The sequence below is a fragment of the Alternaria conjuncta genome (genome assembly GCF_024043145.1).
Source record: "Alternaria conjuncta strain BMP 0040 chromosome Unknown scaffold_13, whole genome shotgun sequence".
In the NCBI taxonomy this organism is placed as follows: domain Eukaryota; kingdom Fungi; phylum Ascomycota; class Dothideomycetes; order Pleosporales; family Pleosporaceae; genus Alternaria; species Alternaria conjuncta.
In genome coordinates this window covers 433,987-448,897 of record NW_026250102.1, presented here as the reverse complement: position 1 = coordinate 448,897, position 14,911 = coordinate 433,987, and the positions used below count along the sequence as shown (strand labels likewise).

At 52.2% G+C, this 14,911-nt stretch overlaps 5 protein-coding genes across 5 annotated transcripts; 3 read left to right on the top strand and 2 right to left on the bottom strand.

Annotated features, from left to right (window-relative positions):
• Positions 1-521: 521 nt before the first annotated feature.
• Positions 522-2,553, top strand: J4E85_008462 (uncharacterized protein; the record flags this gene model as incomplete). Its single annotated transcript, XM_051472687.1, has 3 exons — positions 522-538; positions 591-1,274; positions 1,326-2,553. 3 exons carry the CDS (start codon positions 522-524, stop codon positions 2,551-2,553), a joined length of 1,929 nt encoding a protein of 642 aa, XP_051323508.1.
• A 643-nt stretch (positions 2,554-3,196) lies between these two features.
• Positions 3,197-4,025, top strand: YPT2 (GTPase Ypt2; the record flags this gene model as incomplete). Its single annotated transcript, XM_051472686.1, has 3 exons — positions 3,197-3,226; positions 3,348-3,615; positions 3,703-4,025. 3 exons carry the CDS (start codon positions 3,197-3,199, stop codon positions 4,023-4,025), a joined length of 621 nt encoding a protein of 206 aa, XP_051323507.1.
• A 550-nt stretch (positions 4,026-4,575) lies between these two features.
• On the bottom strand, positions 4,576-12,443 carry J4E85_008460 (uncharacterized protein; the record flags this gene model as incomplete). Its single annotated transcript, XM_051472685.1, has 8 exons — positions 4,576-5,871; positions 5,920-6,859; positions 6,908-7,394; positions 7,445-7,979; positions 8,029-10,705; positions 10,752-11,059; positions 11,106-11,809; positions 11,858-12,443. The coding sequence occupies 8 exons, from the start codon at positions 12,441-12,443 to the stop codon at positions 4,576-4,578; spliced, it is 7,533 nt and encodes a 2,510-aa protein (XP_051323506.1).
• Positions 12,444-12,972: 529 nt separating this feature from the next.
• On the top strand, positions 12,973-13,378 carry COX16 (Cytochrome oxidase assembly; the record flags this gene model as incomplete). The annotated part of the gene is made up of 2 exons (XM_051472684.1): positions 12,973-13,239; positions 13,295-13,378. 2 exons carry the CDS (start codon positions 12,973-12,975, stop codon positions 13,376-13,378), a joined length of 351 nt encoding a protein of 116 aa, XP_051323505.1.
• Positions 13,379-13,599: 221 nt separating this feature from the next.
• Positions 13,600-14,309, bottom strand: J4E85_008458 (uncharacterized protein; the record flags this gene model as incomplete). The annotated part of the gene is made up of 2 exons (XM_051472683.1): positions 13,600-14,135; positions 14,189-14,309. 2 exons carry the CDS (start codon positions 14,307-14,309, stop codon positions 13,600-13,602), a joined length of 657 nt encoding a protein of 218 aa, XP_051323504.1.
• Positions 14,310-14,911: the final 602 nt, after the last annotated feature.

Sequence of the window (14,911 nt, the reverse complement as noted above, 5' to 3'; positions counted from 1 at the left end):
AGCCGCTCAATAGTCTGGCTATAGTTGTTTGTTGTTATAGAAGAATTGCTGCGACGTCATAGAGAAATTTGCGAGCGATGGTGGATTCACTATTGTGCGGAGTTGCTCGCGGTGGAAGGCACCATTGTTAGAATTAGTGCTGGGCATCGGATAAGGGAACGGCGTGTTAAATACACTCAAATACCAATTTAGGCTTCAAGTCCTATTGCATTAGCTTGATTCCTTAGAAGGCGTGTATATGTTCGTGTCGGATGTGTAGGTTTACCCCGGTTTACCGAGTGGTAGACGTCGGAGCATGTCACGTACAACCACCGCATTTTGTAGCTGGCTCGCCTTAAAGAGCAGGAAACATGTGACAGGCCGTGGAAAGTGCGCGCAACTGGCTGTGATGGATTGATGGCAGGCCTAGAACGTCATTGGCGGCGGGTGGGGGCGCGTCATCCCGGTTCAGATCTCCAGATCCCCTCGTACCAAAATAATCCCGCCGTATCCTCCATGTGAACGCCCACGCGCCGGTAGCCATGTCTTTCGTGGTTGAGTAAGTTGACGTATCCAATTGATACAGCCCGATAAAGCTAATACTGTGTCAGCCAAGTGCGTCGAATTGACAGCCAGCTCGACCGGCTGCAGCTGTCGGCGACACGACAAGGCAGCTTCTCCATCACCGCCGAGGAAGCCCACGACCCCACCAAGACGACACGAATCGCGCACCTGCAGTACCTCATCAAGTCCCTCTCCACGACCGCGTCAGCCAAACACAGCCTTGTGTCCATCGCACGCATATCCGAGACGCTGCAGCGTGCCAACATCGCCAGCAGCTACGAGGATGCGAGCTACGAACATGAATTGGAATGGCTGCTAGTCAGCAAGGCGACGACGCAGGTCTACGGACAGGTTCTGAATACGATATTGGAACAGACTATACCATTGGAAGATGACCTGTGGTACTGGGACGACATCCTCTCCACCTACCGATTCGCTGGGCTATACTCGATACAAACATCGCCCGTTCGGGTGTGGAAATGGTCGCAGGAGATATATCGCGATGTGCGGTCGAGGGGCGGACAGTTGGCTGATGGGTGGAGCCAGTTTTATGGCCTTGTCAAGGATGCGGTGCAAGAGCGCAGCATTGCCAACATCCAGCGAAGGGTTGTGAGCCCGTTGGCGCTGGTCAGGAATGAAGGCAGAAGAAAGCGCGCAGCGTTGAGGAAGATACGCCTCATCAATGCGAATGCGCTCGGTGTGCTTCTAGGCGAAGGGCTGGGTAATGAGAGGTATGCTACCAAACATCCGCGAAGACCGTGAGCGACTGCTGACCATCCCAGTGTACACGACGATGGCACCCAATCTCCCCCTCTGCTCGGCGCACAAAGCGGACATAGATGGAAGAGCGTCATGGCTAAGAACATCGCACTCATGGACGCAGTCATCCAAAGCGTGAACGCTGCAGAGATATCCGTCAATAAGTTTGACGATTCTGTTGCTGGTATTACTCAAGATGATCAACTCTATTCGCTGCATGAACCCACCGGAGAACGAACGGCAACCACACTCAAGCCAGCGGATGTAGCAGAGCGACTTCAGTACCTGCTCCAGGAAGCATTGCCTGCCTACACCTCAGACTTCAACGCTGTGGTCAAGGAGAATGGACGTCCATCCATCCTCATCCGGTATTGGCTACCTGCCACCATGCTCCTCGTATCCTCCACCACTATCCTGCGTATATTTGTCAACCGGAAAGAAGAGATCCTGGCCTGGGTACGTGAACTAGGACAGACTGTAATCGACTTCTGGACAAATTGGGTCGTGGAGCCCGCTATGAGGATCATTGGTACCATCCGTCACAATGAAGATAGCGAGGTTTCCATCATGAGCAAACGCAGCCTGGAGTCTGACCGCGCCAGCCTTGAGCGCATGGTCATTGACTTTGCGGTTAAGAATCCTGAAGGCCCTGCATTGAACGAGACTCAGATTGCCGATATTAGGGCGAAGGTCCGCGAAGGCGATCTGACCACGGTCTTGAGATCCTACGAGAAGGACATCCAAAGTCCTGTCAAGGGCGCGATAGTCGGTAACCTAGCTAGCGCATTGCTCATCCAGGTGCAGAAGACCAAGGTTGATGTGGAGGTCGCAATGAGCGGTATTGACAGCATTCTGAAGAGCCAGGAGTTGCTCTTCGGCTTCATCGGTCTGACGCCTGGTGTTCTCGTGAGTATCGGCGTCTACCGATACCTCCGAGGCGTCTTCAGCAGCCGCAAAGGCGTACAGATGTGGGCGAGGCAAGGCCGCATGCTGCTCATCCTGCGCAACATCGATCGCATCCTTACCAGCGCAACACCCACAGAAGACGGCGAAATTTCCTACAAGGACCACGGTCTCCTCCTCTGCGAAGTGCATCTCCTGCGACAGGCTGCGAGCGGCATCCTGCCACGACGCATCTTCCACGACTTCTTAGTGGAGATAGATGAGCTTGTTGACGTGAGGAGTGGGCTGCAGCGACAGCAAAAAGTAGTTGAGCGCATTAGGTGGGCGTACTCAAAATGGTTTACTTGAGGGCGTCTTTGCAACTGGGATGATCCAGTCACAGCGCATTTATGATCAGCGTACATACCCACTTCAATACAAATATACGAAGAAGCTTGTAATTATAGACCCGTGTTCTCAGTAGTTGTAAGCGGAACATGACAGATCAGATGTCTACTATCCAAGACTAGCTCAACAAGTATCGCGTGGATACCTACCGAGGCCAAAACAAAACCTAGTAAATGAGGCTCTTCAACGCCAGCACCTGACCGTGTCTCGTGTGCTGGGTGGTGATGCCGGTAGTGACAGCCGAGTCAAGGCAGATGCGCAGTTGCCACCAAGCCAGCCGCCGCTCGTCACTCGCAGACGACAGCTGCAGTGACGAAGGTGGTGAAGCCCGTGCGGACTATTGGCGCTAACGTCCAACGTTGGCCAGCACCTGTGAACTCGCTCCCACGCCGTTTACTTCGCTGCCTGCTGTTAACCACACAGCAACATTCACCCCAAGCCCGCCTGTTCCCACGCATACAACATATCATCAGGCTCGAGTCTATCACCGCCATTCTTCCCCAACCACGCAACCACCGCCAGCTCCACCGCACACCCCAAACCGGCGGGCGCCAACTCCGCAACCACCTCCGCTCGATAACGCACCCCACGACTCCATATCAAGATGGCTGGCTCCAGGAATTATGACTTTCTCGTAAGCTTCGCCCTATGCCTCTTTCTGACATGCGCCTGCCCAGCTTCCGCATACATGCTGGACCCTGAACGCCCCTCCACCGCCTATACACAGACCCACACTAACACTCTCCCCCGCGTAGATCAAACTACTCCTCATAGGCGACTCCGGCGTGGGCAAATCGTGCTGCCTGCTGCGCTTCAGCGAAGACTCGTTCACGCCCTCGTTCATCACCACCATCGGCATCGACTTCAAGATCCGCACCATCGAGCTCGACGGCAAGCGCGTGAAGCTGCAGATATGGGATACCGCTGGTCAAGAGCGCTTCCGGACCATCACCACGGCGTACTACAGAGGTGCCATGGGTATCTTGCTAGTTTACGACGTCACGGATGAAAGGAGCTTCAACAGTACGTGCCGCCGCCCATACACACCTTTTACCCTCCCAGCCCAACAGACAGGTATCCCTCAAGAAACAAACGACTAACACCATCCAGACATCCGCACATGGTTCTCCAACGTCGAGCAACACGCCACGGAAGGCGTCAACAAGATCCTCATCGGCAACAAGTGCGACTGGGAAGAGAAGCGCGCCGTCTCCACAGAACAGGGCCAGGCCCTCGCCGACGAACTCGGCATCCCCTTCCTCGAGGTCTCGGCCAAGAGCAACATCAACGTCGACCAGGCGTTCTACAGCCTCGCCGGCGACATCAAGAAGCGCCTTATCGATACCGCCAGGACGGATCAGACGGCTGCCCCCAAGGTCGATGTTAGCGGGCAAGGTGACGGAAATGCGGGTATGGGCGGGAAGTGCTGCTAGAATAGAGGAGTAGTTGGAAGAGAGAGAGGGAGAAAGAGGAAATGGACATTTTGGACTGAGATTGTCAGGCACATGGGGGGCAGTGGTTATGCTATGGATGCGAATGACAGACATGCTACGGCTTTGATCTGATGGAGGCAAGAGCAAGCTTGGGTCCGAGGGTACGGAAGAGACGATCGCACGAAGACGATGCTTACACGACTGAATATCCGCTCGAGCGAGTCCCTTTTGGGTAGCATCAACCTCTTTTTCTTAACGAGTTTTTTGTTACAGGCGTTGGTCTCTTTTTTTTTATCCGGGTTCCAAAGAGAATGGGAGTACCTACCTTTATTTTACAATTACGTATTGTAATGCCAATTGTATATGCACGGAGTCTTGTCTGAAGGGTGTAAGAGTGGATTGTTAACGGGCTTGCGCATGTTGTGAGGGCGAATGAGGTCAGGAAGAACATACTGCGTTGCTAATACCTCATCTAGTAAAACACGAACTAACGATACTGACATACACACTTCCCCGCATACCCCGACTTTTAAAACGAAACACAACAACACTAAAAGAAAGCACACCACCCAATATACATACTCGCCAAATTCATCGGATCCACCGCCATAGCAATAAGCGCATCAACATAGCCCTCGACACTCAGCGGCACACTCTCCCCCTTGAGATACCCATTCACCTTTGTCCTAGTAATATCCAGCACCTCCTGCGGCGTATCCGGGACGCCAACAATCTTCTTACGACGTTTGCCTCCCAGGAAATCGGCCGTAGGATCGTGCACAAAAGTTTCCAGGATAGTGATGAGCGTGTCTTCGTGCTGGCGGAGCAGTTTGTAGGTCAGTTCTGCGGCTTTGCGGAAGGGGCCTTCGACGCCTTGTGGGCCCATGGCATCGACCATGTTGTGCGTGAGGCGGAAGGGAACGAGTTCGGGTTTTTCGAAGGTGAGACCTTTGTCGAAGAGGCAGTTGAAATCGACGTGGAAAGTTCCGCCGTCGCCTTGCTCCAATAGCACGTTCTCGCCGTGTCGGTCTCCCAGACCGAGGACGTGGCCTACTATACTCATCACAGCGCAGGATCTTGTATACCGCAGACGTGCCGCGAACCAAGCTTCCGGCTCAGGAAACGTTTCCACAAACCATCCATGTAACACAGGCACGAATTTACCGAGGATGCGTTCAGTGAAGATGGGTATCTTAGACGGGGACGACGAGGCTTCGTTGAGGAGGAGGCGGATTTCGCCGTAGTCGATCGGGATGGCCATTTGGCGGTAGAAGCGCAGGATGATGTCGCGCATGGGCTTGAGGCCTTCGACCCATTCGATTGCGCCGCATTCTTCGTTGAGGGGCGTGACGGCGTAGGTTTTGATATACAGGCGGCGTTTGCTGGATTCGATGTCTTTTTGGAGCGCGCGGTTGATCATGGCGTTGAATTCCATGAGGCGTTGGTCTTTGCGGAGGTCGTCTTTGGGCTTGCAGAGGAGGCCGTAGGAGCGGCCGTCTGAGCCACGGACGTTTAGCTTGCGGGGGCGTTGGAGAGAGGATAGGACTAGTACGTCGTCGTCGAAGGATTGGATGGTGATGGCGTCGGCTGGGAATGGGTTGTGACGACGGATGGTTTGGCTGTCGTTGCCAGCAGGCAGATTTGGAAGTAGATTGGCTTCGATAGGAACGACCAGCGGCGTAGGAGCAAGCTTGTGGTTGAATCCCAGGTCCCTTGCTAGACTCACGTGTGCTATCCGTGACTCTATGGGGGCATCACAAGCCGCCAGTAGTGCGTCAGTAAGCCGCTGCCCTTGAATGATGAGGGCTTTGAGATCGATAGCAGCGCCTTTGCGCTTCGATGCGTCCTTCTTCTTGTTAGCTGATTTCTGATCTTGACCAGATCGAGAACTTACGCGTAGTCGTTGCAATACAACAGCGCCCCGGGCCCTGCGGTCATCCTGCGTAGAGTGAAGAACAGCGAGCAAAGCCCACAGCGCCTGTTGCGGATATGTCGACGCGACTCGTATGATGATCGTCTGAAGAGCATCCCAAACGCTCTTATTCGGATGGCTGATGCGTGTGATGATCTGCGGGAAAGCGGTGTACCATGCGAAAGCAGGCATCCGCTCTCCGGCGTAGCGCTTGAGGTATTTGTTGATGTGATCGAGATAGTTAAGCCGATGCTCGTGAAACTCCTTGTCTTTGGCGGTTTTGGGTGTGCTGCTCATAACTTCCATACCCATGTCCAACCACAGCGTAAGTATCTTAGGCAGGGTCTGGTAGTAGTACTTCGTCCCGTATACCGTAGAGCGGACAAAGTTCTCGATGACTAACTTGATGAGACTACCAGCAAGGTATTCGGAACTCTGTTTTGTTATCGGCTGTTGCTTCTCTGATTCGAGTAGCTTGAGATACCATCGACCCAAGTAGTAGTGACCTTTGTCCCAGCGAGGATAGGTTTGCACTCCAGTCACATATTCCTCCTTCAAGGACATTGACTGTGTCTGACCCGCGCGGTCTAGCCATTTAGCGAGCAATAGTTGAGCATGGCACTTAACCTTGTTCATCGAATGCTCTTCGCCTCGACCGGCTGTGGTTACGGAGACATTAATCGGCACTGTGTCTTCTTGCTGAAACGCGTTGCTGTCTATTGCGCCACGGAGGTTTTGTATCGCCTTGCGATGGTGGCCTTCTTTCCAGAGCAGCTTCGAGTACTCAATCTTCGACGCGTTGTCTCCAAGTCGCTCGGCGTGCAGTACAGAATTGAAAGCTGTTGTCATGAAGCCTCCCTTGCGAGCCAGCCTTCCGGTCGTGAGCCATGCGGAAGCAACGTCAAGATTTGCAAATTCGATGCTGCTCTATGTTAGTGTCCGTAACGAATGCCATCCAACATATTCTTACCGAGAAAGTGTCATTGCGGCGCGACGTAGTCCCAGAAGGTACTGCTTGTCCGATGTGTACGCCCCAATAATGTCCAAGCGTCTGTCCAAGTTTTCGAGAATGGTTTCGCGGTCTGTTACAATCCCACTACCCATACCGCTTATAGTCTCAACCTCGTACAGTGCATGCAGTTTGACCAGATGATCATGCGATGCCTGCACAGACGTTGTGCTTGATGGAGACATGCTCTTCGCCAGAAGTTCTCGTAGCTCTTCAATGATGTCCTGGAAGTCTGGGCGGCTGTTGTGACGCAATGCCAATAGCGCTCTGCCTATCCCCACATTGAAGTCCGCGAAGAGGCTGGAATCAGCGCTACCGGTAGCAGTAAGAAGGCGTTCGAGTTGTTCCCATTTGCCAGTAGACCAAGCGGCTTCTGCTGCGAAAGGTAACGTGCTGCTCGGAAGCGAGTTAGTTGCATGGAAGCCGTCCACATAGTTGAGGATGGAGTCTGGATTCTTCGTTAGCTTGTCTTCGTGAGATATGCACGTACTGACTCACCGTATTGACCAGATTCCTTCAAACAAGTGAGGAGATTGATCTGGGTCTCGACATCGTTCGGTCTCTCAGCAAGTGCAATCTCGTACCAACTTTGCGCCGCCGTCCACCGCCCAGCTTTGCGATCCTCGAGGATCTGCTGCTCGGGATTGAGGATTTTGAGATGAGCTGATATTCCTTCGATACAATCCGGTTCATCGATGTGCGCGTAGATCATCTGTAGATGTTGTAACAGTTCGTCCTTCTCGTGGAATGGCTGATTTGATTCGGCCTTCATGTCCCGCTGCTGGCGCACGTACTGTTCCCAGTGGAACAAGGCACGAGCGTATGAACCACACTCTACAGCCCTTCGAGATATGATTTCCGCAGGAATGAGCTGGAGAACTCCCTCTACGCGGCTGAGCTGCTTGATGGCGTTCATCTCGTCGTCCTCGGAAACACCGCGCCCCGTCTTTCCTGCCATCGTTCTCGCGTCAGTAACGGATTTTCTCTTCTCTTGTAACCACGAAGAAAGATAATCCAATGTCTGGAAGACATTCTGCGAGGTGTTAGCGAATGCATTCGATGGAGTAGTTGTAACATCTTACCTCGCTACACTGCTTGATGATCGAAACTTCGTGCTGTTCCGAGGTATGTATATCGGCCTGCAGCACCTGCAAAAGCTCTCGTCCTACGTTCTCCATGTTCTCATCGTTATCTGATACGATGACATTTAGAGCTGCGAATGGAAGTATGAAGGTAGCTATCGAGAGATCGTATCCTTTGATGATTCTGGCTAGAACAGGGAATACCATCTCAACGTTCACACCCTGCCCCTTTCGCAGCAGGTCGTGAACAAAGGTCTGGAGCCAGGTGCCATGACTGATCTTCGAGTTGAATATCGGGTATGTCGCGCCCTCGTATTGTATCGAGGTGTTCACATTGACGGAGTATTTCGAATCAAGGAAGGGAGTTAATACAGTTCTGACAGCCTCTGGGATCTCATTCCAGCGCTGGGCCTCTGTACTAGCCTGCGAAGATCGGGGCTTTGCTCCACGGAGTGCACTAAACCCACAATGCTTGAGCATCTCCTGCATAACATAGGCAATCCAGCCTTGTTGTTTAGCATTGGTGGTAGAAAGGAAGACCTTGACCAGGACTTGTTCGAGAAGCAATGCCACGAAATCGATGTCCTCGTCTCTCCGTGCGAAGTTCGAAAGCATCAAGACGCGCTTCTTTTCACGTACTGTTTCCACTCGGTATGGATCAAGACCACCGATGATACCAAGGCACTGAGCACAAAGAATCGTGATATCGGAGTGATCTTCCGAGAAACGAACGCTGGCATCGAGGAGTGATCGCGTCAATGCGGCCAAAACCGGAAGAGGCTTTTGGCCAACTATCGACTGATGCAGTTCCTGCTGATTGGCATCCAGAAAAGGCACAAGCTCTATCAGAGCCTGACGCACCACGACCGATGTCTGGTCTTTGCATCTATTGCTAAAGGCTTGGAAGACCTTGATGGTCTCAATCATATCTCTGAACTTTGTCAACTCGCCTTCAATCTTGGAGAACATTGGTATGCCGGCCAGTGAGGGAAGATATTCGACTCTAGCTCGTAGCTGGGGGTTGTACTGGCTTATGATGCTTCCAACAGCTTTATGGGCTTTGAGCTGCGTGTCTGAAGAGAATAACGACCAGTGTTGTACAATCAGTGCAAAGGTTTGATCCACGACTAGCATTGTTTCATCTCCATCAAGAGCTGCCAAAAACGCAGTCCAAACGGTGAATGTATCGTCGCATAGGTCTGGATCTCCGATGGCTGATTGAAGACAGGCGCGGATCTGCGGTAACGCGCCGTTTACGCTAAACCGTGCAAGGGAGATGAGATCGCCGATAGCAGCTATGCAGTTCTTTCTGTCGGGCATCGTATACTGTGTGGCTTTACCCTGGGCGCTAGGAGCCGCGATGACGTTCGAAAGATATGCGATGATGCCCAGAATATGCGTCTCGCAGAAGGCATCTAGATTCTTGGACTTTGACGTCGATTTGCGCTGTCCTGATTTTGTATCTGGTGCGAGCGACGCCAGCGTGCTGAAAGCGCTGTAGTATGGCTTCTTGCCGACTCCCTCTTGGTCTGCGGCCAGCCTGAGTATCTCGATAGCAACACCAGTGATGTCTAGGGCAACCCACGAATCAAGCCTGTTATTGCTGCTCTCTCGGATAGCAGGCTCAATAGCTGCTAACGTTTCCATTGCTGTCTTTTCGACGTCGGCAACGGGCTGTGATAGCAGTAGAGCAAGTATCTTCGAGAGGTTGCCTCTTGGATACGTCAAGACGTCGATGATAGAAGCCTTCCGTGCTTGGGCGATCTTTTCGATGATATCTCTTCTCTTGCTCAAAACGAGATGCGGCAGGGTATCCGCTTGCGTCAGTACCAACAACTGGCGAACGTTTTGCTCGATTAGATCTGCCAATTGCTGCGCTTTCTGGGGCTTCTTGATGTAGTCTTTGATCACTGAGAAACCGATGACCTTCCAGTAAGGACTCAAGAGCTGCATCGTGGACATGGACAACCCTTTGGCGATGGTTTCAAGTTCGCGGTAAGCCATACCACACACCAGTGCGTTGGAATGACCAAAGTATTCGACCAAGTGATGTAATATGATGGGTAGCTCGAGCTCTCCACACGTCAACGCTGTTCGACCATACGCGATGATAAGCGTCTCCTGGTCGGACAGAACGTCGCGCTGTGCTAAAGCGTCCAGGAACTCGATGAATGACCGACGATTTTTACTGCGGGTGTTTTTGGATATATCGTTCCGCAGGAATACCATCAAGGAGCTCGTTGCGGCAAGCTTCAGTTCTCTCAAAGATCTACTCATAGACGCAAGCAGCCACTGCCCTAGCTCACAAATCTCGAGAGACAGATACTCAGAGTCAGAGATGTGGTTATAGACACGGCCAATAGCGACAGCCATTAGTATTCGAGCTTGCTGCGACTCCTCAAATGCTGGCTCTTTGGTTATGGTAAGCATGGCGGCAATGACTTCCTTCCAGCTCTCGCTATCGTCCTGTCTGTTCCAGTATGTCATGGCGCTTCGTTCATGGCGAGAATTCGTATCGCATAGCATGCAGCTAAGCGACTGCACTGGCTGCGATGTAGACTGGGATAGTTCTAGACACCGGGAACCGGCGCATGCAATCTTCGCAAACGCTGTCATGAGGTCCACTTGTACACGTTCATTTTGTTTATCGTCGTCCATCATAGAAGAGTATCTTGCCCTGCAGCTGTCAGCAGTGTACATTTAGGTCAACTTAGATAACTTACTCGATGATATTGTGGAGATTGGTTAGGTTGAGAACCGGGGAGTCATGTGTACTGCCATTCAGTATCATCACGAGTCGTTCATAGGTGGTATGATTGATGTCTGGAGTATCCAGGAGCTTCTTTCGCCGCTTCGCAGGCCTTTCCTCATTGCCCAAGTTCAACATCCGGAAACTTTTCAGGATTGGTGTCGATTCTTCGGAGAGTTGAGCATCCGAGAAACTGCCAGTATCACCCTCGCAGAGCTCTCTCCGTAGGTCCGCAATGTGTATAGGCCATATACCTGGTGCCGTCCAGAGGCAAAGAGAGAGCTAGATTCGATCAGCATGGACAAAAACTGCGGTATTTCACTCATACCTGCAAGTCTTTGTGAAGCTGAGAGAAGTGTTCAACATCCTGACAGGCTCTAGTTACGATAGCCTCAACGTCGTTCAGAACGACCGATCTGCTCATGTTCTTTCGACGTCGTGTGGCTGAGTCGTCCATTAATGGCGAAGTAAGGACACTGCGTAACCGGGTAAGGATGATGCCCAGTCGCACTTGAATGGCTTCTGACGCTAACTCTGGCGCTGTCGATAAACCATCAACGAGATCGCTGAGACTATTTATAAGCGACTGTGCATTCTTCAATGATTCCAATGAACGTTCTCCGGGGGCGCCTGCAGAAAGGAACAGAGTTTCGAGTAGCTGCAGATATGCGAGCGTGATTTCATTGACGAGGATGCCTCCCTCCGAAGTTGCCGTCCAACGCCGAAAATGCTTCCACAAATCTTGAGCACTGTCGACGATCCATGGTACATGGTGATCTAGGGAACTAGGCGTCGCCGACGCTCTGCCCTGGGGCGGAGCAACACATGCCAAGGTGGTGAGAAGACAAAAGCCAGCATGGATAGCTCCGAGTCGCGAACTAACTGCTCGCTGCAGATCATGAGGCAAAGCAATGACTTGTTGGCTGTCTGGCCAAAAGTCGCTGATGCTGCTTGACGATGGTAGGAGTAGGTTGAAAGACAGTACAGCTGCCGAAGCTGGATCATCCATGGACCGCAGCTCTGTCAAAATAGCTAGATAGACGTGAGTACTCGCATAATTAAAATCAGGGTAGTACTTACTTTGCGCACATGATCTATAAAGCTGTGAGACTGCTGCAGCGGGACGCCAGAGGGCAGATGTTCGTACGAGCGCGCTTAAGCAGAGATGCAGTATTTTGTGTACATGTTCGTGCACATAAGTGAGTGCTTCATGTGCTAACAGGCCCAATAACTTAGGAATCAACCAGAGAATAAGCGGAGGACGAGAAATGCTGTCATCTTCGGTCTCTCTAACGCTCAGCAGCAGATGTGGCTTTTGTTGCAAGATGAAAGTGAGCGCGGCAATACTGTCAATACCCTGCTGTCTCTGCTGGTCCTGGGCGAACGGATCATCTTTGAACAAGCCTTCAAGTCCTGCTTCGGCGATGACACTTATGAGCGCTACGAGCTGTGCATCGGGCTCGTCCGTGTTTGGGTGTTGGAGAAACTCTTTGACCAGCTCACCAAAGCTGACTTTGGTTGCCTCGCCCTGCCACGCATGAACATTTGACGCATTATTGACGATTTGGGCCGCAATGGTCGACGGTGGGGGCACGCCATTCGAGTTGCCGTTAGTCACAGGTGGCGGTGCCATCCGCTGAGTCGAGCTCCCGCCTTTGCGGGCCATGATGCACGTTACCGATGTGGCATGTCGGACAGGTAAGGAAAGAGTGGAAACTTGGCAACTGCCTGCTGGCGATGATGCTGGGTCTTTAGACTCAAGCGAGCGTTGGTAGCGGTCTTGACTGATTCAAGATGGTATTGACGGTGGATTCGCCTGATTGGACGCTGGTGAGGTTCCTGTCTGCAATTTCCGCCGTGGCGCTCGTGGACCTGCAAAGAGTGGCGTCTGGCGTTATTAATACATGGCTCCGTCTGCAATCGCGCAGTTTGCGATGTGATCGGTGGTTTGACGAGTGTGTGGGGTTTGCTATGAAGATGCATGGGTTTACGTGGACGCGAAATCACGTAGTCACGGGACCGCGCTAAGCCCGATCTCGGGAAAGAGCGCTAGGTACTCCGCAATTCGATATGGAAGCGTCGAACCATTCTCACCTAAACCACTGCGCCAACAACCTCGAACGGTATATACGTCAAGCACCATACCAACACCCATATTGCACAATTTTGGGTCGAGCACGCCCTAGACCGCAGCCATGCCTGGCCCCTTCACCTCCAAATCCTTCAGCGCCACACTCCCCAACTCGCTCGCCGCAAAGTACCGAAAGTCGCTACAAAAGCACCCGTTCCTACTCTTCGGCCTACCGTTCCTGTCTACGATACTTCTCGGGTCGTTCATGTTAACTCCCGCCACGGCGCTGCGGTACGAGCGATACGATCGCAAGAACCAGCAAATCACACATGAACAGGCTATGGGCCTGAGAGGAGAGCGGAGGAAGGTGAATATGAAGGACGAGTACTACGTGCGTATACTGGGCAACAAGGCAACCGTAAGGGTCTGGACTGACAGTTGCGCAGAGATTACAGGCGAAAGACATCGACGACTGGGAGCAGAGGCGTGTCAAGCGGCTACCGGGCGAGCCAGATGGCACCCTTGTGTAATTGTGCTATGTAGATATACAACAGCATCGGAAACGGCGTCACGGAAGGCGATTAGCGAAACAAACTCGATACCTCTGTACGATAAAGAAACATTCCATCCTCTTCGACGAACGCATACCACGTACGAAAGCAAATACCAAGACCAGGTTGCTACAAACCACAAAAGCTGCGCTGCTGTCATGAATATGCATGCCGAGAAGCGTCTGTATTCAACAACGCAGTTATTTCAATGCTGCGTCCTCTCCTTGACCCATGGTAATCTGGCGCATCGACGCTGTGACTGAGAGAAGGCTGTTCTCATAGCCCAGTAAAGGTTGAGCCGATACGTTGTAGGCTTGAGCCAACTGCACTTCCTGTTCGTAGCTGGTTTGCGATCCGTCCAATCTCACCCACATGTCGTTATGATACTTGAACATCCGGTCTCTGCTATCGTAACGATAGTATAGTTCTCGGCCGGCATCCCATACCCAGGGCGTATCGCTCTTCGCTGGAACAACCTGATCAAGGGTCGGGTTCATTCGGCTGAGGTCGGACTCCATGTCGTCAAGGAACTTGGTGATAAGGGATCGTGTTTCTCCCCAGCCGCTTCCGTGACTTTGTTTAGCCGGGCGGACCAGCTTGTCCATGAGATTGTCAGTTCGGTAGATGTATCCAAGTGCTTCGCCGGCGATGACAGTCCCTGCGCCGATGATTAGGTACGAGTTGTTGGCCCTCAACTTTGCCTCGACATCGGCTCTACGCCTCTCGTGCTCATCACCTAGCATCGTTAGACTGAAGGAATACACGTAGACTGTCGGGCCATGGTCTTACCGCCCGCGTCTGCCTTCCAGGTACTAGGCCATATAAATCCTGAAGCTATAAAACTCGTTCGAAGGTGGCGGACGGCGTAGGTAATTCCAGTACCGATGTTGTATTTTTGTGTTTCGTCCATGATCCGTCAGGGGAAACTATCAGTCAGTCTCGTCGAGTAAATTGTGTAGCCAGGCTGGAAGGCAAACGTTTATTTGTGCTTTATGAAGGCAGTATATGACTAGCATAGCGTGGCAGAGCGATGGCGTAGAACAAGAATGATCCTGCGGGACTCAAGTCCTTCGCATTCTGTGTTGTCAAGTCTCAGCCTGGCAGTCTACGCCCTTGGCCGCTCAACATGGGCAGCAACATGTATCCGGAGTTTACTTCACAAGGGATTGGCATCGCATTTGACGCAGCCTATCGTCAAAGTAGTTGCGACTGCCCATTCACGTACTTGGTCCATGTCATCCACGTATGCCTCGCGTCACAGCCCGACACATACACACTGCGTCGTTTGACCGGGTCGTACGATCCTCCTATAGGATGAAAGCGCATGGGGCTTATTACGAGTACACAGTAGTGCCCATGATAAGGCCTTGTAGCCCTTCAGGCGTGCGCGCAGGAAGGCTGAAGAATGAAAAAAAAAGGCGACTTTGAGTGAGGAGATCACTCCAAGTATACCTGGGTAAATCAGTATGGCGCACCCGTGCACTACTCGAAATGAATGATGGAATAGCGGAA